Below are 22,011 nucleotides of genomic sequence, written 5' to 3' on the forward strand. Positions count from 1 at the left end.
CGATGGTCTATTCATTCGTATTTGTGAACTCAGCCAGAAAAAAGAATACGAATAGCCCCAACTCTGCCAATATTTGTGTTTAGTAAATTTCCGAGATAACACTTAGAAAAAAAAAAACTCGGACAAAATCGGGACCTTAGTAAATATACCCCTCTGTCTTTAGTTTTATTATTCCACCTTTTGTTTTTCTCCTTTTGCTTATATACAGTACCTAAAAAAAGCTTTTCCTCCTTTACCCACTGACTGGGCCATTTTCTCCTCAGCTTGTGCCTCTGCACATCTGATTACCTTCTTAGTCTCTTTCTGTCTTCATTATTTTGTGTCTTCTTATATTTCCTAAAAGCCATCTTTTTTGCTTTCAAAATATTTGCTACTTCTATCGCAAACCACACTGGCTTCCTTTTCCTTTTGTTTTTCCTAACACTTTTGATTCAAAGGTCTGTTGCCTTTAATATTGCACTTTTTAATGTTTCCCACCTCTCCTGCACTGCTTCCAAGTTCCTCCACTCTGCCAAAGAGTCGCTTTTACGTTTTCCCATCCCTACAAAATCAGCCTTCCTAAAATCCAATACCTTTGTTTTTGTATGGAATGAGTCAGTCTCTGTCTTTATTCTTAACCATACTGCTTGATGATCACTGGATCCCAGGTTTTCACCCACTTTTAAGTCCAATATTCTGTTTCCATTTGTAAATATTAAGTCCAATATTGCGTCTTTCCGAGTGGGCTCCATCACCAATTGGTGGAGGGATGCTCCCTGAAGGGAATTTAAAATATCCCAACTTCTAGTGGAACTAGCAACAGACACCTCCAAGTTTACATCAGGAAGATTAAAGTATCCCATGATTATTAGCTCTCCTTTTAATGCAATTTTAGCTATGCCCTGCAAAAGGTTCTTGTTCAGTTCTTCTTCCTATCCTGGTGGCCTGTATATCATGTCACTATACGACTAATTGACTTCTCCCCTGTTTCTATGATTACCCAAAGGGCCTCAGTTTTATTTTCAATACTTTGTATTAAGGTAGTATTTATGCTTTTTTTTACATACATTGCTACCCCTCCTCCGATTTTTCCCATTCTGTCCTTCCTAAATAAAGTATATCCTGGTATAGCTATGTCCCAGTCATGATTTTCATTGCACCATGACTCTGTAATTACCAACACCTTCATTGTTAATATCCTCAATCAAGATCGGAAGTAGTCCTGCATTCAATTTCATAAACATGACTGACTCAGTTTCTGCTGTGAGTGGATCTTTATCCCAGAATTGGACCAGGAAGATTATTTGTAGTAGTTTAACAAAGCAGTGACTGTTAAACAATACCTTGCAAGGGAGAGCAAGTATGACAGCAGACACCTAGTTGCACAGTGAATTACTGGCACCCTAACAGCTATGCTGGTACTAGTTGTGTGTCAGTATCTGACACTAATTCAGTGGGTTTTAGACAGTTAATGGAGGTCCTGTGTCCCTGTTACCAAATCCCATCTAAATTCCATTTCACTAACAAAGCAAATCCTTGCCTGTACAAGGACGTTAAAAAAAATTAATTAGTGTCCTCCGAAAAGCCATTGTATCCACTGTCCACTTAACCACAGATATGTGGACAAGTGGAACAGGGCAAAATACATTGCTGTGAGAGCCCATTGTGTAGGTGTATTGACTTCAGCAGCACCAACAGCAGCAGCATCTCTCAAATGCTGGTTCATTCAGAGGCAGGTTACTCTGTGTATTACTGGTTTCACTAAGGCATACCCCTGACAACCTCTTGAAAAACTCAAGGAAATCATTGCACAATGGCTTACCCTTCTTGGACTCTCCTCTGGATTTGTGATTTCTGACAATGCCACCAATAATGTAAGAGCATTACAGCTGGTAGAATTCCAAAACATACCATGTTTTGCTGACACAATTAACTTGGTGGTGAAAATTTTTGGAAAAAAATGGACAGCAGGTGATGCTCTATGTGGCCCCAAAATTTTAGGGACATTTTTGCTATTCAGCAAGTGCAAGTAGAAGATTGCAGCACTTGCATGAACTGTTGAATTTTCCCTGCCACCAGCTGAAGCAAGAGGTGGAAGCCATGTCACCAGCTGAAGAAATGGTAGATTCCAGTAGGGGACAAATTAATAATTTGTGAAGAGTATGTGTATATATATTCAGCATTGAACGTAATGATATGACTTATTAAAGTGGACTTTGAAATATGTTTCTTCAAATCTGTAAACTGCTTACAGGTTGTCATTGTAATTGTTACCGCTGAGAGGGGTGTAGTAGTGTATGCCGGCGGCCGGGCTCCCGGCGACCAGCATACCGGCACCGGAATCCCGACCGCCGGCATACCGACAGCTGGGCGAGAGCGCAAATGAGACCCCTTGCGGGTACGGTGGAGCGCTACACCGTATTTTATTCTTCCGCCAGGGGGGTCGTGGACCCCCAAGAGGGAGAATAAATGTCGGTATGCCGGCGGTCAGGATTCCGCCGCCGGGATGCTGGACGTCGGGAGCCCGGCCGCCGGCATACAGAAGACCACCCGCTGAGAGGAACCAGATGTCCTTTAACTTTTCATACAGAACTTCATTGGGAGCTACTATAGTTTACATACAGTACTGTCACTAAAAATTGTGAAGTCTTTTTTTTGTTTATGGTATTATACACTACATTGTAAATGCAAATTAAAGTTTAATTAGAATTTCAATTCCAATTTTTTTTAATTTTTTCCATTGACAATACCTCAGAATCCACATGGACCATCTCTCCTGTGCTTCACAAAGCTATAAACATCAGCTATTTCTGAATGTAATAAGTCACAGCCCTTTTTTCTTCTCATTTTGCACCAGGTGTATATATAATGCTTTGAGTGAAAGACCAGATATTTCATTGACAGAATGTAATCTTGATTTAAGTCTACAATATCTTTGATTATTTTTCCCTCAATTTTGAAGACTTTAGTAAATTATGATTTTTTTATTGTACACGTGAAATTATTTGCTCGAAGTTTACTCACACTGATGACAATACATTTTAGCTTTGCCTTAATTTTGAAACTTTAATTTCTTTCTTTAGTCCCAGAACCATCAAAGATGACAGAATTTTCAATAAGAAACTACAATGCATACTGCACACAGTTCTATATTATTTTTTGAATACTTGTGGTACACTTTCTTGAAAGGTGAGGTGTTGTAACTTATTTTGCTATATAATAATGTATTTTGCCTTTCATTTGTGTGCGGTACAATGGTTATCATTGCTGTCTCACTGGGCCCATTTGTGAGCAGCTTGTATATTTTCCCAATGTTTGCCTGTGTTTCATCTAAACAAACCAAACAAACATATTAATAGGACAGCATAGTTGATGTAGTGGTTAGAATTACTGTCTTCATGCACAGAAGTATTTGGGTTTGAAGTCTACCAAGGCTCAGTGTGGCGTTTGTATGTTCTCTATGTGTCTGCATGGGTTTCCTCCAGTTTCCTCCTACAATCCAAACACACAGGTACAGGTAGGTTAATTGGATTTAGACAAAAAAAAATCAACCCTAGCTTGTGGGGACGGACTGATTTTAATGGTCAACTATTCTCAGAAAAACTCTACAGAATATGTGTGTGCTATATAAATACCTGTTAATGATGATTTTAATAATAATAATAATGGTGATAGTAATAGGATTTAGACTGCAAGTTACAATTTGGAAGGGACTGATGCAAAAACAGTCTTTTAACACTGCAGAATGATATAGTGATGTTATACTGTACATACAGTATAAATAACTGGTAATAAATATGCGTGGATAGAGGACACAAAAGGAAAATATTTGTTGAAACAAATTTCAATAAACTAAAATTTATGAAATACAAAAGTAGGGTTCTATAGCACAAGGACTTATTGTGTATCATATATTGTGTTTAACCCCTATTTAAGTGACTCTACATTTAGAAATCTATATTACAGGGGTGCTGCCACAAACTGATAGTCGTATAAGGGTACAGAAAAAAGAGAAGTCTTTAATTGGCGCACTAAAGAAAGGTATTATTAAAATATTAAAATCTAACTTTTATTATGTAATCATTAAAATTATTATTATATTCTGTGAATTGTATAAAAATATAATTTAAAATATTAGTGTGACATTTTTTTCAATATTAATGTGAACAAAATTGATATTAAAATATCAGCTATGTGTCTATTTATTGTTTCGACTTTATTATGTGTAATACAATTGTTACAATGTCAGTTATGTATTAGTGTGCATGGTTGTAATCCAACAATTCTATGATTCACAATATATGTTTAATTACAGAATGTTGGATTACAACCACGCACACTAATACATAATTGACATCGTAACTATATATCCGGATAATTTTGTCTGGTTCGCGTTTAACCCTATTAGTCAATTGTGACTAGATATTTTAGTACCTTATGTAATTTCAATACTTGGTACAAATTCTTGTGCTTTTATGTGATTATCATACCTGGTTTACATACAGGTTCAGTTGAGTATATATATATATATATATATATATATATATATATATGTGCCAGTAGAGGAATGGGCGCACTTGGGTTGTTTTTCCACCCAATATTCAATGGGGAAAAACAGCAGTCTCCCTAAGATATTTACTCCTAATTCGTGAGCATAAAACCACATTTAACATGTTCCATGTAAAATTTATTACAACATAAAAGCAATGATATAAAACGGTATAGTATCTCTTCTTGCAGATAACACCATATAGTACAGAGGACCAGTTGAAATAACTTTGATAGATTCCTCCTTCTCCTTTGACAATTCGGAGATTTGATGTTTATGAACAAATAACCCGACGCGTTTCGTCTTACTCTAAGACTTCATCAGGGGTATGTCTCTAGTGCTTGATAAATACTGTTAGTGCATCAATGAAATGGCAATTACGTATTCTGGATACTTGAAAAAACCACACACCGGTGGGGTACACAGGTGAAAGTTAGATTAAGCCTTATGGTTAAGTGCTTGAATAACAAGTTCAAACGCATAGGCCTGAACGCAAGTTCAAATAGGTATGTGACCTTATGATTCAGGGATTTGGATAACAAGTTCAAATACACAGGTCTACCACAATTTCATATGCGTGTGTAACCTTACCAGTAGCTACAATAGCTTCAAGTCACAACCAGTGTAATAATCTATATGTGTGTGTGTGTGTGTGTGTGTGTGTGTGTGCCTATGTCATGTTTGTCACAATTTAACCCCTTATGCTAATTTTTTATTGTTATTAATAAAAGTTACATTTTAATTTTTGAGGCTGTCTGGACCTAATAGGCTCTGGAGGAATCATATGAGAGTGCCCCCAAAATAGAGTCTTCTTTTTCTCCCTTTTTTCAGTTGTAATTTCTCTGACTCTGAGGAGCAACACTAACCCTCATTATTTTTGAAAAGAGTTTCCATATAATTATTTATTGAGGCATTTGGTTATTTATTAATTTTAACCTCCTTTGATATGGTGTATATTGTATTTCTTTTTGGTAATCTCTCTATTCAAGGAGGTGCCTAGAGCGGAACATCTCACTATCTTAGTCTCTTTACAACAGAAGATGGAAGAAGTGCAAATAGATCTGGTTAAACATACAGTAGAATTTGACGGCAGATAAGAACCACTTGGCCCATCTAGTCTGCCCCTTTTTTATCCTTTAGGTAATTTTAACCCTTTTTGTACCTTAATTCTTTGTAAGGATATTCATATGCCTATCCCAAGCATGTTTAAATTGCTCTACAGTCTTAGCCTCTACCACCTCTAATGGGAGGCTATTCCACTTGTCCACTACCCTTTCTGTGAAGTAATTTTTCCATAAATTTCCCCTGAACTTGCCTCCCTCCAGTTTCAGTGTATGTCCTTGAGTTCTAATACTCCTCTTCCTTTGAAGAATGTTTCCCTCCTGAACTTTGTTAAAACCCTTGGTATATTTGAAAGTTTCTATCATGTTCCCCCTTTCCCTTCTCTCCTCCAAACTATACATGTTAAGATCTTTTAGCCTTTCCGGGTAAGTTTTATGACGTAGGCCATGCACCATTTTAGTTGCCCTTCATTGTACACTCTCTAATATATTTATATCCTTCTGGAGATATGTGGGGTCATTCCGAGTTGATCGCTAGCTGCCGTTGTTCGCAGCGCAGCGATCAGGCTAAAAATTGGAATTTCTGCGCATGCTTATGCACTGCAATGCGCACGTGTGATGTACGGGTACAAAGACCTCTGTGGTTTATGCACAGGTTCTAGCAAAGTTTTCAGTCACATGGCACAACGCAAGAAGATTGACAGGAAGGGGGCGTTTCTGGGTGTCAACTGACCATTTCAGGGATTTTTTGGCAAAATGCAGGCGTGCCGGGGAAAACACAGGTGTGGCTGAGCGAACGCTGGGTGGGTGACATCAAAAGCCAACCTTACTACGTTATAATCAACACACACAAAGAGTAACTACAGGGCTGTTCTTGTTTTGCACAAAATGTTTTTGCAGGCACTGTGCTGCACAGGCATTTGCACTTCTGCAAAGCGAAAATACACTCCCCAGTGGGCGGTGACAATGCATTTGCACGGCTGCTAAGAACTGCTAGCAAGCGATCAACTCGGAATGACCCCCATGGTCTCAAGAACTGGACACAGTATTCCAGATGAGGCTATACCAATGACCTATACAGTGGCATTATTACTTCTATTTCCTGTTACTGATTCCTCTCGCTACGCAACCAAGCACCTGACTTGCCTTTCTCATTGCTTTGTTGCATTGCTTTCCTGCCTTTAAGTCACTTGAAATAGTGACTCCTAAATCCCTTTTCTCCTCAGTAGTTTCCATTATAGTACCCTTGATACTTCATTTAACCTTTGGGTTTTTAAACTGTAGTTGCCACGTTCTTGACCATTTCTCAAGCCTAGCTAGGCCATCAATCATTTGTTTTACCCCTCCCGGTGTGTCTACCCTGTTGCAAATCTTTGTATCATCTGCAAAAAGGCATACTTTCCCTTCAATACCATTTGCAATGTCACCAACAAAGATATTAAAGAGAACTGATCCAAGTTCAGATCCCTGGGGTACTCCACTGGTAACATTTCCCTCACATACATTGCACTCCATTTACCAAAACTGTCTGTTTCCTATCCTGCAACCAGGATCTTATCCATTTAACTGTTTTATAATCCACCCCCATGCTTTCAAGTTTATTTAGCAGTCTGTGATGTGGGACAGTGTCAAATGCCTAACTAAAGTCTAGATATCCTACATCTACAGCTCCCCCTAGATTTATTATTTTCATCACAAAGTCAGAAACATCAATAAGATTTGTTTGGCATGATATTCCACCAGTAAATCCATGCTGTTTTGGATCCTGTAATTTGTTTGATTTAAGATATTCCACAACTATTTTAATAGTTTTTCCATTACTTTCCCTACTACTGATGTAAGGCTTGCTGGTCTGTAATTACTTGCTTCTTCCTTGCTTCCACTTTTGTACAGTGGAACTACATTTGCTCTTTTACAGTCCTCTGGAATGGCATCTGTATTTAGTGACTGGTTAAATAATTCTGTTAATGGTGACACCATCACATCTTTTAGCTCTTTTAGTATCCTTGGGTGTATCCCATCTGGCTCCATTGATTTATCCTCTTTTAGTTTTGAAAGTTCTGTTAGGACCTTTTCCTCTGTAAATGTAGTTTCATCTACCTTATTTTTATGAATGTCCTTGCAACTTAACTGTGGCCCCTTCCCTCCTCCTTCTGTAGTAAATACTGTGCAAAAATTATTATTTAGGTGACTGCTATTGCCTTGTCTCCCTCCACCAAATTCTTATTATTCCTCCATTTGATTTTCATCTTTCATTTATATACTTAAAAAAAGTTTTGCCCCCTTTATCTACTGACTGGGCCATTTTCTCCTCAGCTATTGCCTTTGCACGTCTTGTCAAGATATTTCTCTTTGTCATTATTATTTTGAGTCTGTTTGTATTTCCTAAAAGCCATCTTTTTTGCTTTCACACTAGTTGATACTTCTGTTGTGAACTACACTGGCCTCCTTTTCCTGGTGCTTTTCCTAACCCATTTGATACAGAGGTCTGTTGCCCTTAGTATTTGTTATGCACACCAGTGCCTGCAGGAAAGTACTAGTGTCAGAACTGTTATGCACTCCAGTGTCTGCAGGAATGTACTGGTGTTTGAACTGTTATGCAAAACAAATGGACTCACAGACAAACTGGGGAATATGACATAACGTACACAGAAGGTGATAGGGTAACAAAATACACACACAGTGAACAGAGAAGCCCAGAGGCTAAGGAACTGGGTATCTCCCTTGTATTAGAACTGCTCAGATGTAAAAAGCAAGATGTTGTGTTTTAATACGTAGAGAACCCGAAATGCTGTTGCTAAGGGCAACAGCAAAACCCTAAAGGGTTACCAACGGGTGTGGCAGTAAACTCCTTGGTCAGAGATGGAATGATAGACACAAGGAGAGCCTCCACAATCCTGATTCTCACTTGCAGTGCACAGGTTTAAGCTTACTGCCACTAAACTGACCCCTGACACCTAGCACAGTGAGACAGGATTAGACAGGCAAGTGTTAGAATACAGCCGCAAACTTGCTAAGTTCACAGAGTAATAACAGAACCCCAGCAAGCTAAATGACTGACTCCAGTCTTACTGCTAGGTCTGGATTGGCAGAGTGTAATACCAAATCCCCAGGCCTATTTGCAGTAAGCAACAAACAAATACAAAGCTACACAGTACTGGCTAACTTTCATGAACTGACTAACCAACAGAGATTCAGCAGCATCTGCTTACCCTGAAAAGAGGCCTTATAAAGCAGGTGCTGTCCACGCCCCACTCAGACCTCACAGACTGTGAGCACAAAAACCAGCACCGGATCCCCTGCCGTGCACAGAGCCTATAACCACTGCACAGCAAAAGACCCGAACCGGAGTATCAGCTGCGCTCAGGTTACTCCACTAGCACTTGTCTCCCGGTTGCCATGACGACGTGGCAGCACAGGGCAGGAGACCCTAACAGTACCCCCCCTCTGACGAGGGGTCAAAGAACCCCTACCACCGGGTTTATCGGGGAACTGCGAGAAGAAAGAGCGTATCAGTCTGGGGGCATGAAGATCACAACTGCGCACCCACGACCGCTCCTCCGGGCCATACCCCTTCCAGTGCACCAAAAATGACAGCCGACCCCGAACCACCTTGGAGTCAAGAATCCTTTCAACAACAAACTCCCTCTGGCCACGTATCAGGAGAGGGGAAGGTCTTCCACTGGAAGAAGGATTACTAATCGCCCGTTTTAAAAGGGAACAATGAAATGTTTTATTGATACCCAAAGAACGGGGCAGATCTAACTGAAATGCCACCGGATTGATAACCCTGGTGATCTTATAAGGGCCGATGAACCGGGGCCCTAACTTATGAGATGGCTGTCTCAACTTCAAATTCTTGGTAGACAACCAGACGAAGTCTCCTAATTTGAAGCTGCAGGGTCTTTTCCGCTTATCAAAAACCCTTTTGGTCACTAATGACACAGACACAAGGGCTTTCTTCACTTTCCGCCAAATACCTCTAAGGACCGAAACCACAGAGGAACCACCAGGCGTGTAGTCCAGGGGGTCAAAAGAATTGGCCTTAGGATGATGCCCATACACACAAAGGAAGGGAGAGATCCCTGTTGCAGAGTGAGCCGCGTTGTTATAGGCAAACTCCGCCATGGACAGATGAGCAACCCAGTCAGTCTGACACTTGGAGACATAACACCTGAGGAACTGCTCCAAGGACTGGTTCACCCTTTCAGTCTGCCCATTAGACTGCGGATGGTAGCCTGACGACAAGCTGACAGAAATCTGGAGATCGGAACAAAATGCCCTCCAGAATTTGGCCACAAACTGGGATCCGCGGTCAGAGACCACATCAAGTGGCAACCCGTGGAGACGCACAACATGCAGCATAAATAATTCAGACAGGCGTCTGGCTGATGGCAGCCCAACCAGTGGAACGAAGTGCGCCATCTTTGAAAACCTGTCAACGACAACCCAGATGGCTGTCATCCCCGAGGATTTGGGCAAGTCCACCACAAAATCCATTGAAATGTGGGTCCATGGCTTAGATGGGATAGAGAGTGGATGTAATGGGCCAACAGGAACCCCTCTAGGAGTCTTATTTCGGGCACAGATGTCACATGCCCGAACCCACTGATCCACATCCTTAGCCACCGAGGGCCACCACACCGCCCTAGATAGCAACTCCCGAGTTCTGGCAATACCCGGGTGACCTGCCGACTTCTTGGCATGGAATTCCAGGAACACTCGCTGTCTTAACCTAGGAGGCACAAACAAAAGACCTACCGGAAGGTCTTGAGGAGCCTGCTCCTGTGCTCTAAGGACTAATGATAAGAGGTCCTGGGTAATGCCCACTTTAATACATGATGGGGAAACAATGGGCAACGGCTCCTCGGTGGTCTCCTGGATTGGAGCAAAACTCCGCGAGAGCGCATCAGCCTTGATGTTTTTTGACCCAGGGCGATATGTTATCAAAAAATTAAAGCGAGCAAAAAACAAAGCCCATCGTGCCTGCCTGGCATTGAGACGCTTCGCTGACTCTAAATATGCCAGATTCTTATGGTCAGTGAGAATTGAGACCACAAACTTAGCCCCCTCAAGCCAGTGTCTCCACTCCTCGAGTGCATCCTTAATAGCCAACAATTCCCGGTTACCCACGTCATAATTCATCTCGGCAGGCGAAAATTTACGGGAAAAGTAAGCACAGGGATGAAGGCGATTATCAGACACTCCCATCTGAGAAAGCACTGCCCCAATACCCATCTCAGAGGCATCCACCTCCACCACAAAAGGACGCTCTGGATCTGGGTGTCGCAGCACCTTGGCCGAAACAAATGCCCTTTTGAGACGGGCAAAAGCCGCTTTAGCCTCACAAGACCAGTGAGCAACATCCGCCCCTTTCTTAGTGAGTGCCACCAAGGGCGCCACTATAGACGAAAATCCAGCGATAAATCGTCTATAAAAATTTGCAAAGCCCAGGAAACGCTGAAGCGCCTTCAAACTAGTGGGCTGCACCCAATCCAGGACTGCCTGTACCTTGGAACCCTCCATTTGGAAACCTTCTGGGGAGATAATATATCCTAGAAATGCGATTTGCTGAACTTCAAATTCGCACTTCTCCAGCTTCGCCCCAAGCCGGTGGTCTCTGAGTTTCTGGAGGACTAAGCGTACATGCTTCCGATGTTCCTCCAGGGAATGGGAGAAGATTAGGATGTCATCTAAGTATACAACTAAGAATCTATCCAAATATTCCCTGAGCACATCATTCATGAAATCCTGGAAGACTGCCGGGGCATTACAGAGCCCAAAAGGCATCACCAAATATTCATAATGCCCTGAGTGGGTATTAAAGGCAGTCTTCCATTCATCCCCCTCTCTTATTCGGATTAGATTGTACGCACCGCGTAGGTCAATCTTAGAAAAAATGGTGGCAGTACGAAGCTGGTCAAACAAGACCGAAATGAGAGGCAGTGGGTATGAGTTTTTAATCGTGATACGGTTCAATTCCCTGAAGTCGATGCAGGGTCGCAACGAACCGTCCTTTTTACCCACGAAGAAGAACCCCGACCCAACTGGAGACTGTGAAGGTCTGATAAATCCCTTAGCCAAGTTCTCCTGAATGTACTCTGCCATAACCTGAGTCTCAGGACGTGACAGGGAGTACAACCTGCTCTTGGGAAGCTTAGCATTTGGCAACAAATCAATGGCACAGTCATAGGGGCGATGGGGAGGTAGTACCTCTGCAACTTTTTTGGAGAACACGTCCGCAAAATCTGCATAACACCCTGGCAATCCTGGCAAACTTAGCTGCGAGAGCCTGACTGGAAGGCTCAAGCAACTCCTGAAACAATCAGTACCCCAACTAAGAATCTCCCCAGAGACCCAGTCAAATTGAGGATTGTGGGCCCTTAACCAGGTTAACCCCAACACCAATGGGGCAAAAGTACAGACAGTCACATAAAAGGACAATTTTTCAGAGTGTGTGGCTCCAATAAACAAAGAAATCTGGCTAGTGCAAGAGGTAATTTTACCTTGGGATAATGGTTCCCCGTTTAACCCACAAATCTCAATTTCCGATGCCAAGGGTACTAAGGGAACAGAGTGTTTTAGGGCGAATTGGCGGTCCATAAAAACCCCGTCGGCCCCACTGTCCACAAAGGCCTCAGTCTTGACAGTTTGACCGAGGATCTTCAAGGTCACCGGAATGATAAAAGTCTTCTTGGGAAATTCTGACTTCTGGCCTGACAGGATATTTCCCATCACCCTCAGGCCCTGAAGTTTTCCGGCTTTTCTGGGCATGATACTACCACATGACCTTTATTCCCACAGTACAAACACAACCCCTGCTGTCTCCTCCGCGTCTTCTCACGCGAGGAGAGGCGGGTAGCCCCAATCTGCATAGGCTCCTCAGAAAATTCCTCAGAGTCTGAGGTTCCCTTGGGAAGGAAGGAAATCTCAGTCTCCCTTTCAAGCCTACGCTCTATCAGCCGTCTATCCACCCGGATGGATAACTGCATGAGCTGATCCAAGCTATCAGGCAAGGGATATTGTACCAGTTGGTCCTTTATCTGGTTAGAAAGACCTCTTCGGTACTGGTGTCTCAGGGCTGGGTCATTCCACTGGGTATCATGGGCCAACCTCCGAAACTCCGTACAGTAAACCTCAACTGGCCTTCGCCCTTGCTTAAGGATCGAAATCTGAGCCTCGGCTGAGGCCATCTTGTCAGGGTCATCATACAACATGCCCAGTGCCGTAAAAAAAGCATCAACACTTTTAAGCGACGGACAGTCAGGCTGCAACCCATATGCCCAGACCTGTGGGTCTCCTTGTAGCAAGGAAATCACTATGCCCACCCGCTGAATCTCCGACCCAGAAGACTGAGGCCTAAGCCGGAAGTATAGCTTGCAGCTCTCCTTGAAACAAAAGAACTGCGAGCGATCTCCAGAAAAACGATCCGGGAGATTTACTTTCGGCTCCTTAACCCCTGCAGGTGCTGCTGCTGCTGCGGGAGCTCCGCCAGCAGCCTGGGAGGTGTGCATTTTAATGGACAAATCATTAAATTGTCGAGTCAGGACCTGCACCTGATCGACCACCTGTTGCAACGTATTTTGAGGGGTATGCTCCATATTCCCACAAAATTTCAACAGGAGTATTAGGCTGCTGAATATGTTATGCACACCAGTGCCTGCAGGAAAGTACTAGTGTCAGAACTGTTATGCACTCCAGTGTCTGCAGGAATGTACTGGTGTTTGAACTGTTATGCAAAACAAATGGACTCACAGACAAACTGGGGAATATGACATAACGTACACAGAAGGTGATAGGGTAACAAAATACACACACAGTGAACAGAGAAGCCCAGAGGCTAAGGAACTGGGTATCTCCCTTGTATTAGAACTGCTCAGATGTAAAAAGCAAGATGTTGTGTTTTAATACGTAGAGAACCCGAAATGCTGTTGCTAAGGGCAACAGCAAAACCCTAAAGGGTTACCAACGGGTGTGGCAGTAAACTCCTTGGTCAGAGATGGAATGATAGACACAAGGAGAGCCTCCACAATCCTGATTCTCACTTGCAGTGCACAGGTTTAAGCTTACTGCCACTAAACTGACCCCTGACACCTAGCACAGTGAGACAGGATTAGACAGGCAAGTGTTAGAATACAGCCGCAAACTTGCTAAGTTCACAGAGTAATAACAGAACCCCAGCAAGCTAAATGACTGACTCCAGTCTTACTGCTAGGTCTGGATTGGCAGAGTGTAATACCAAATCCCCAGGCCTATTTGCAGTAAGCAACAAACAAATACAAAGCTACACAGTACTGGCTAACTTTCATGAACTGACTAACCAACAGAGATTCAGCAGCATCTGCTTACCCTGAAAAGAGGCCTTATAAAGCAGGTGCTGTCCACGCCCCACTCAGACCTCACAGACTGTGAGCACAAAAACCAGCACCGGATCCCCTGCCGTGCACAGAGCCTATAACCACTGCACAGCAAAAGACCCGAACCGGAGTATCAGCTGCGCTCAGGTTACTCCACTAGCACTTGTCTCCCGGTTGCCATGACGACGTGGCAGCACAGGGCAGGAGACCCTAACAGTATTGCACTTTTCAGTTTTTCCCAACTCTACTGCACTCCTTTCAAGTCACTCTAGTCTGCCAATAAATCACTTAAACATCTCCCCATTTTTGCAAAGTCAGCATTTCTAAAATCCAACACCTTTGTTTTTGTGTGACAGGAGTTGGATCTTGTCTAAACAAAACCATATTGCTTGATGATCACTGGATCCAAGGTGCTCACCCACATATATGTCTGATATCCTGTCACCATTTGTAAGTAAAAACACCGTCCTCATGCTTGTATAACTGAGTCTATCATCTCACTCTGGCAACACTTTTCACACCCCAAGAAAGTTTGTCTGCAAATGTCTGTGATCTTTCTTCAATGCAAAATCACCTCTATTAATTAGCTGAACTTCTGATTGCACACCTCCCCCTTTGCCAGCTGATATAGTTGTAGCATTTAAGAGCAATATTATCAAGGCCTGCAGGACTTGGCCTGCATGCATTTGTGAAGAATGCATTTGTTAAGGATGTATTTTAAGGATGAAGTTAGAACCGGAGTTTGAACTGGATTTGGACTACACTAAAATATCTAATTAAACTAGTTCCCCAAACACTGCAACTCAGGACTACTATGTGGCCTCTCCTCACCTTTGCCATGAGAACACCAGGACCAATGCCTACTACAATGCCTACTACAATGCCTCTGTCCAAGAACATCATGACTGTCCCCGGGACTACCCCTCAAGCTAATCAGGGACCTGTGGGGCGTGCGCACCAGGACCAGACTTTGCTGCGTCATTTCCACTGGACATTAGTGTGCTCCCCACATTCTCACAACCACCCGCACTGATCTCATGAGACCAGGACATTTATAATTTTTTGCAAAATAATGTTAGTACAGTTTTTCTGCAAATGTGTGTTTTTCTCTTCTCTTTCTTCTTACAGCGTACTTCCACCCCATTGTATGCTATTCCTGTAATTTTTATCTCCATTGGTTGCACACCCTGCCAGCAGTAACCTACGCAGTGCACCCCACATGGGCCTCGAAGGGCTCCTCTATGGGTAGGGTGTGCTTTATTTAGATCTTTCCATGCAGGGTATAGCATACTCCTACACATGTCAGTTTTCCCATGCATGCATTTGGCCCTTGTATGGCTTATCTCACACTGTGTAACCTTTGTAGTGCGCCCAACATGGCTGCCTTATCTGGTGCGCTTGTGGTTGGGATAAAAAATACCACAAAAAATTCCTAGTGTACATGAGTACACCTGGCCAATAAAGCTGATCCTGAAGAATGAAATCTAATATTGAGTCTTTGCAGTGGGCTCCCTCACCAATTGCTTGAGAGATGCTCCCTGTAAGGAATTTAGAAATTTGCCACTTGCAGCTGAACTTACAAAAGACCCCTTCCACTTTACATCAGGTAAATTAAAGTCTCCCATGATTATGACTTCTCCCTTTAAAGCCATTTTAGTGATGTCCAATAATAGGTTCCTGTCCAAATCCTGCCCCTGGCCTGGTGGTCTATAGATCACCCCAATGCGAATAATGTCCTTCTCCCTGGTTTCTGTGGTGACCCAAAGGGCCTCAGTTTTGTCTTCAGTATTTTGTATTGAAGTAGCATTTATGCTTTTTTCACATACATTGCTACCCCTCCTCCTATTCTTCCCATTCTATCCTTCGTAAATAAATTGTATCCTGGTATAGCTATGCCCCAGTCATGATTCTCATTGCACCATGACTCTGTAATTGCCACAATATCCAGGTTATCCCTTGTCATTATCGCAAATAGCTCTGGAATTGTGTCTCCTAAGCTCCTAGCATTTGCACACATAGCTTTAAGGATGTCTGTGCATCTGTTATTAGTAGCCATGTCCAGGCAGTACAAAATAAATGACAATTTTAAAGTTGAAATTACATGTTTGGTGATGTTGCTCAGTGTTTGGTATTTTTTTTTTTTTACTAATCAGGAATCACACTCTGCCCTTTACACCATGCCTACACCTCACTAAATGTAAAGATATAGTACATCTGACCACAAATGGCCAAATGATCAAAGGAGGTAAACACCAGACAGCACGCAATAATAAACTATGTTTCACTGAGCAACTTCCCCACACATGCAATGCCAGTTACAAGCAAATCATTACATCAAAAAACATACATGTGTTTGCATAAGAGAGAACTGTAGTGAGCAGATTAGGGATGTCTTTTCATAGTTTAAAAAGACAGATAAAATGCATAAGATGAGTTACATAATTTTGAGGCATTAAGGCAGTCCATATGTGGTAGTGTTGGTGTGTTCATGTTTCCCTTCTGTTTTCCTTCAGTTTAATGCAGGTATAATGCTAATTTTATAATAACACTTTTATGTCATCACTTCTGCGGAAGCATTACCAGCTGACAGCTACCAGCCTTATACTAGACTTTAAATAGGAATATTTGCAATGTGAATGCAATGATTGCAAACTCCTCCAAATACAATCCCACTTTAAAGCTAACACAATAAATTAGCTTAGACAAACAAGCATTACATACCAACAAGGCAGAGAACTGAATCTTTACAAAGGGAAAAAAAACAAATGAAAAACTCTTTTTCAATGTACCTAGAACTATGCAAGCATGGTATTCATTTGAGATAATCAGCAGATGCAATACAACTTGCTGGTAAGTGTAGTTCCCCGAATCGTTACTTAAAACTATACAATCATGGTATTCATTTGAGATAATCAGCAGATGCAATACAACTTGCTGGTAAGTGTAGTTCCAAGAATCAGTACCTAGAAATATGCAATCATGGTATTCATTAGAGATAATCAGCAGATGCAATACAACTTGCTGGTAAATGTAGTTCTACGAATCATTACTAGAACTATGCAATCATGGTATTCATTTGAGATAATCAGCAGATGCAATACAACTTGCTGGTAAGTGTAGTTCCATGAATCGTTACCTAGAACTATGCAATCATGGTATCCATTTGAGATAATCAGCAGATGCAATACAACTTGCTGGTAAGTGTAGTTCCACAAATCGTTACCTATTGATTAGAAGGAGTGATGAGGAGTCAGTTCACAATCGATAACAGCTGATGATATAACTTATCGCAGGTATAACACTAGTTTTATAATAACACTTTTTTGTCAGCACTTCTATGGAAGCACTATCAGTCGAGCTACCAGCCTTATACATTAATGCAGGGGTTCTCAAACTCGGTCCTCAGGACCCCACACAGTGCATGTTTTGCAGGTAACCCAGCAAGTGCACAGGTGTATTAATTACTCACTGACCCATTTTAAAAGGTCCGCAGGTGGAGCTAATTATTTCACTTGTGATTCTGTGAGGAGACCTGCAAAATATGCACTGTGTGGGGTCCCGAGGACCGAATTTGAGAACCTGTGGATTAATGTATATGAGCTGCCCATTTGTATCTTACTGAGGTTAATAATACTCTAGGAACAAAACAGGACCAAGTTATGTGATTTTAGCTGTTTTTGACAATTTTTGAAAAAAAATCCAAATCCAAAATCACTGACTTCGGTTTGGCAAATCAAAATCCAAAACTGGATGATGAATCAGAGTCAAATTTAAAATCCAGCCACACATCTCTAGTATAGATTTTACAGTGCTGAACGTGATAACTGTAAAGGAATCAGCATCCACTGTGTCTCCTAGTTGAAATGATTGAATGCCTTTAACTTATTATGTCTTCACTAAATTAGAACTAAGAGGGTCATATAATCTGATAAGAAAACTGTACTGTAGGTTATGAATGGATAACCACTTTCATAACTAGATATGATGAACTGTTTTCAGGAATATATTGGATCAATTTATTGAAATTTATTGTAGCTTGATGATATAGTTATCTACTATAAAGTTTTGAAGATACATTGGGATAAATATAGCAGCGTGTGAATAGGATGCATCAGTGAGTTCATAGTGACTCTTGGCAATGTTTTAAAGTAACAAACATTTAAAAACCTGTTTGGTTTTGACTTTTAAATGATTGTTACTTTAAAACATCAGCTAGTCTCCCTGGTAACATATCATTCTTCATGAATTTTTTTTCCAGCAAAATTAATTGTAGTTCTTCAAAAGATATCCAGCAAACCTGGAGTTCCTGGAAAGGGAGTCATAGTGTAACAATCTGTTCTATGTTCTACAGTACTGGCATGCTTCTTTAAAGAAAGGAGTCTGTATTTTAAAAAAATGGCCTGTGTCATGGAACCCGGGGATTTGACATCCTTGCCCAGGATTGTGGACGGAGAAGCAAGGTTCCATGTCAAAATCCATCAGTGAGCACATGCACAGTTTGTAGATACCTTCTTAGACCCTGAGATGCACCCCCTTTACCTATAAAGGCAGAACTCACCTTGCATTACAGTATGTACTAAGTAATTAAGTTCCATTCCTGGTTACTGCTCCGAGCTTTGCAAATCACTCTTTAATTTCTGTGATTGATCTCTGTCTTCAAATAAAGTCTTTCCAATTCATCCAAAGACCTGATAACCTGTGTGCAAACCCACCTTGTGTTTTGGTCTTGCTCTGTCTGATAACATGGGTACCAACCTGGCATTTGTACTAGCCTTCCTTTTCCTGATAACTTCTATACTGACCTGACTTGTTTTCTGGATTGTTTTATCTGGTAAGTTCTTTACCTATTAACACACAACAGATTTTGAAAATTAACAAATTGTTTCAACATATCTATTAATACAAATATTCTATTTTCTCAAGGTCATTTATATCAAAAGATCCATGAAGGTGGACACAATCAACCAAACAGTATCTTATTTTATAATTAAAGGGATTTCAGAACTTCCTGCACTCATGGTCCCAACCTTTCTTCTGGTTTTAATCCTTTATCTCTCCATTCTTGGTGGCAACATGACCATTCTTCTCCTGGTCATTCGGGATCATCGTCTACATACTCCCATGTACTTTTTTCTGAGCAACTTGTCCGTCCTGGACATCACTTCTACAACAGTCACTCTACACAAGATCCTTATTGCATTTGTCACAGGAAACAGAACTGTTTCCTTTGCAGGATGTATGGCACATGCATACTTCTTCATGGCCTTGGAGTGTACAGAATTGTTGATACTGGCTGCCATGAGTTATGATCGGTATGTGGCCATCTGCAATCCATTACATTATTACATGGTCATGAGTCCTAAACTCTGTGTACTGTTAGCTTTCTTATGCTGGGTGTCAGGTTTTGTTGAAGTTATACCTCATACATATATTTTATCTAATTACTCCTGTTACACCTCCAATATTGTCAATCACTTTTTCTGTGACGTCTTACCACTTATGAAACTTTCATGTAATGATATATCACTGCTAAAGCTCTGGATTGCCACAGAAGGCGTATTTATTTCAGGTCTCATACCTTTATTTATGACAGTTACACCTTACATTTTTATAATACTTTCTATACTCAAAATTCATTCCAGTACTGGAAGACATAAGGCTTTCTACACATGTTCCTCACACCTCACAGTTGTCATACTTCTCTATGTGACCCTTTACTGCTTATATTTATCACCAACATCAGAAAACTCCTTAGATTCTCACAAACTTTTTTCTCTATTTAACACAGCAGCTGTGCCCTTATTAAACCCTCTCATATACAGCCTGAAAAACGCAGAAGTAAAGTCAGCAATGAAGAGGCTGTTGAAACCTTTGCATATTGACACAATACTTAGATTTTCAGCAAACTCAAAAAACAATTGCCAAACTGTTTTAAAAACGCATCACAATAGAAAGTTCTATTAAATGCAAGCAATTTAATAGTATTTCACAACTTTAGAGATATCTTAAGGAGATCTTTTTGAACCCTGGTACTGGAGGGGACATGGCCAAACATATTAGGGAATGGGAACACCTTGATGTGATTATTAGGGACCTCTGTACAAGCTGTGCCACTACACATTGATGAAATGGGTGGGCTATGCCATCTTTGTGGTGTGGTACCACCTTTATGGCACACCAGGGCCCCTTGACATTACTGGAGTCCAAGTACAATATGTGAAAGCCAATTTGTTTTTGTTGGAACTAACATTATTTGGGAAAATTATTGCCAAAGGTTTTGAAACATGGAATTTTTGGAGTTATAACTTGCCCTTGTTCTCACAGTCAAGCACCAAATATCAAAAGTAATTTTCCAGGATTTCATTTTACCATGTAAAAATAAGGGATGATTGGGGTCTAGTTTCTGAAAACTGAGTCCACATAAACTTCCAGGATCCAATGGAATCCGAGCCATGGCTCGAGTTTTCCTGCCAGGCTCGGATTCCAAATCAAGGAAAAACGTCCGCATCTTAGGCATCAGATCTCACAGGTTATGGATTCAATATACTGTATGTCCCTGTAGTGAGATTTAGGGTGCCATTTCCCAGCAGATGCCGGAAAGCTGTGTGCTGACGACATCTGTGCTGACTCAAACTATTTTTCCACTCCAGTGCTGAGCTGACCTATCTGACCATCCATTCCAGTGCTGATGAGCTGACCTAAATGTCCACTCCTGCACTGTTGACCATTTACATGTTGAGCTAATGACCATGTCAACCTTTTGATTATGTCAACCTAAAGCATTTCTAACATTTGGTGTTAATCTATTGACTGTCTATCTAGACACTGTAGATCTATAGACCACATACAAAGTGTCACACTGGTGTATTTTTTTGAAACTGCCCGTAGTGAAGCTGCAACCCAGACCTCCATATAGAGCAGCAGTAACCCTTGGTGTACAGCACAGTGTTTTGTTTTTTTTGTCCCTGCCTGTAGTGCAGCCCAGAGCTAATATATTTTTAGCACAACTGGTACTGCTGTAGGTGCTGTACCCCACTGCATTCACATTAATATAAGCACTACGACTTCACAGGCCATACCCTACTGCATTCACATAAACAATATAAGCACTGTGACTCAACAAGCCATGCCCTACTGCATTAACATAAATACTATAGACACTTTGACTCCGTAGGCCACTGCATTCACATAAATAATATAAGCACTGTGACTCCACAGGCCATACCCCATTGCATTTAAACAAATATAAGCACTGAGAATCTGCAGTGTGAGTTATCATTTAAAAAAAAAAGTTCAAATAAATGCTACAATACTGTATACTCAGGGGCATTTTTATGAGGAAGGGGCCTATGTGCAGACTCTGGGTGGGCTCTCCCTCCCCAGCACGGTGCAGTATGCTCTGGCATTGAGCTGGAGTCTATAGCACATGCACAGGTCTCCGGTAACATAGCGCCTGCCATTTTCAAGAGACAAATTTCACTACTGCCCATGCGTGGTGGCCATTTTGGTTGTGATTTATGCCAGATGCAGTACTCCAGAAGGGTAAGTATTAAAATTTGGGTGCAGTGTGTGTGGTGTGGGCCCCCTTGGATCCCGGGAACGTGTGCACCACACAAATTGCACCCATTCTAGAAACACCAATGAATATACTGAAGTTTTTTTTTGTACAACTTGCATGTGCTGTTCCCCACTGCGTCCACATAAATATAAGCACTGTGAGTCTGCACTGTGAGATGTCATTTTCAAAAAAGTTCAACTAAATAAATACTATAGCTTTTTTGTGCAAATTGTGTGTTCTGTAACCATCTGTGTTCACTTCACATAAGAACTGTAAATTGCCATTTGCAAAAAAAGTTAAAATAGATACGTATTTTTGTGTGCTGTAGGCGCTGTACCACATTGCATTCACATAAGTACAAGCACTGAGTTGATATGGATCATGATCAGTCAGTAGCAGAGCAGGAGCAGCAACCAAGTAGTAGTGCCATGGCAGCTGCCAGTAGTACTACAGTACTACAGAATCTAGTACTGGTGGTCCAGGGGAAGAAAGTTTAGGAAAGTGCAC

The 22,011-nt window shown here is 41.5% G+C and overlaps 1 protein-coding gene and 1 pseudogene across 1 annotated transcript; one reads left to right on the forward strand and one right to left on the reverse strand.

Moving 5' to 3' along the window:
- Positions 1 to 22,011, reverse strand: part of LOC134949909 (vomeronasal type-2 receptor 26-like) — a 1,108,520-nt pseudogene that overhangs the window by 867,855 nt on the left and 218,654 nt on the right.
- LOC134948029 (olfactory receptor 2AP1-like) lies at positions 18,891 to 19,910 on the forward strand. Its single transcript, XM_063935789.1, has one exon. It carries the CDS (start codon positions 18,891 to 18,893, stop codon positions 19,908 to 19,910), a length of 1,020 nt encoding a protein of 339 aa, XP_063791859.1.

This window comes from Pseudophryne corroboree, chromosome 8 (assembly GCF_028390025.1).
Source record: "Pseudophryne corroboree isolate aPseCor3 chromosome 8, aPseCor3.hap2, whole genome shotgun sequence".
NCBI lineage: Eukaryota > Metazoa > Chordata > Amphibia > Anura > Myobatrachidae > Pseudophryne > Pseudophryne corroboree.

What these genes read in the sequence shown, in the direction of transcription:
- LOC134948029 (XM_063935789.1), top strand. Translation starts at nt 18,891, where the DNA reads ATGAAGGTGGACACAATCAACCAAACAGTATCTTATTTTATAATTAAA.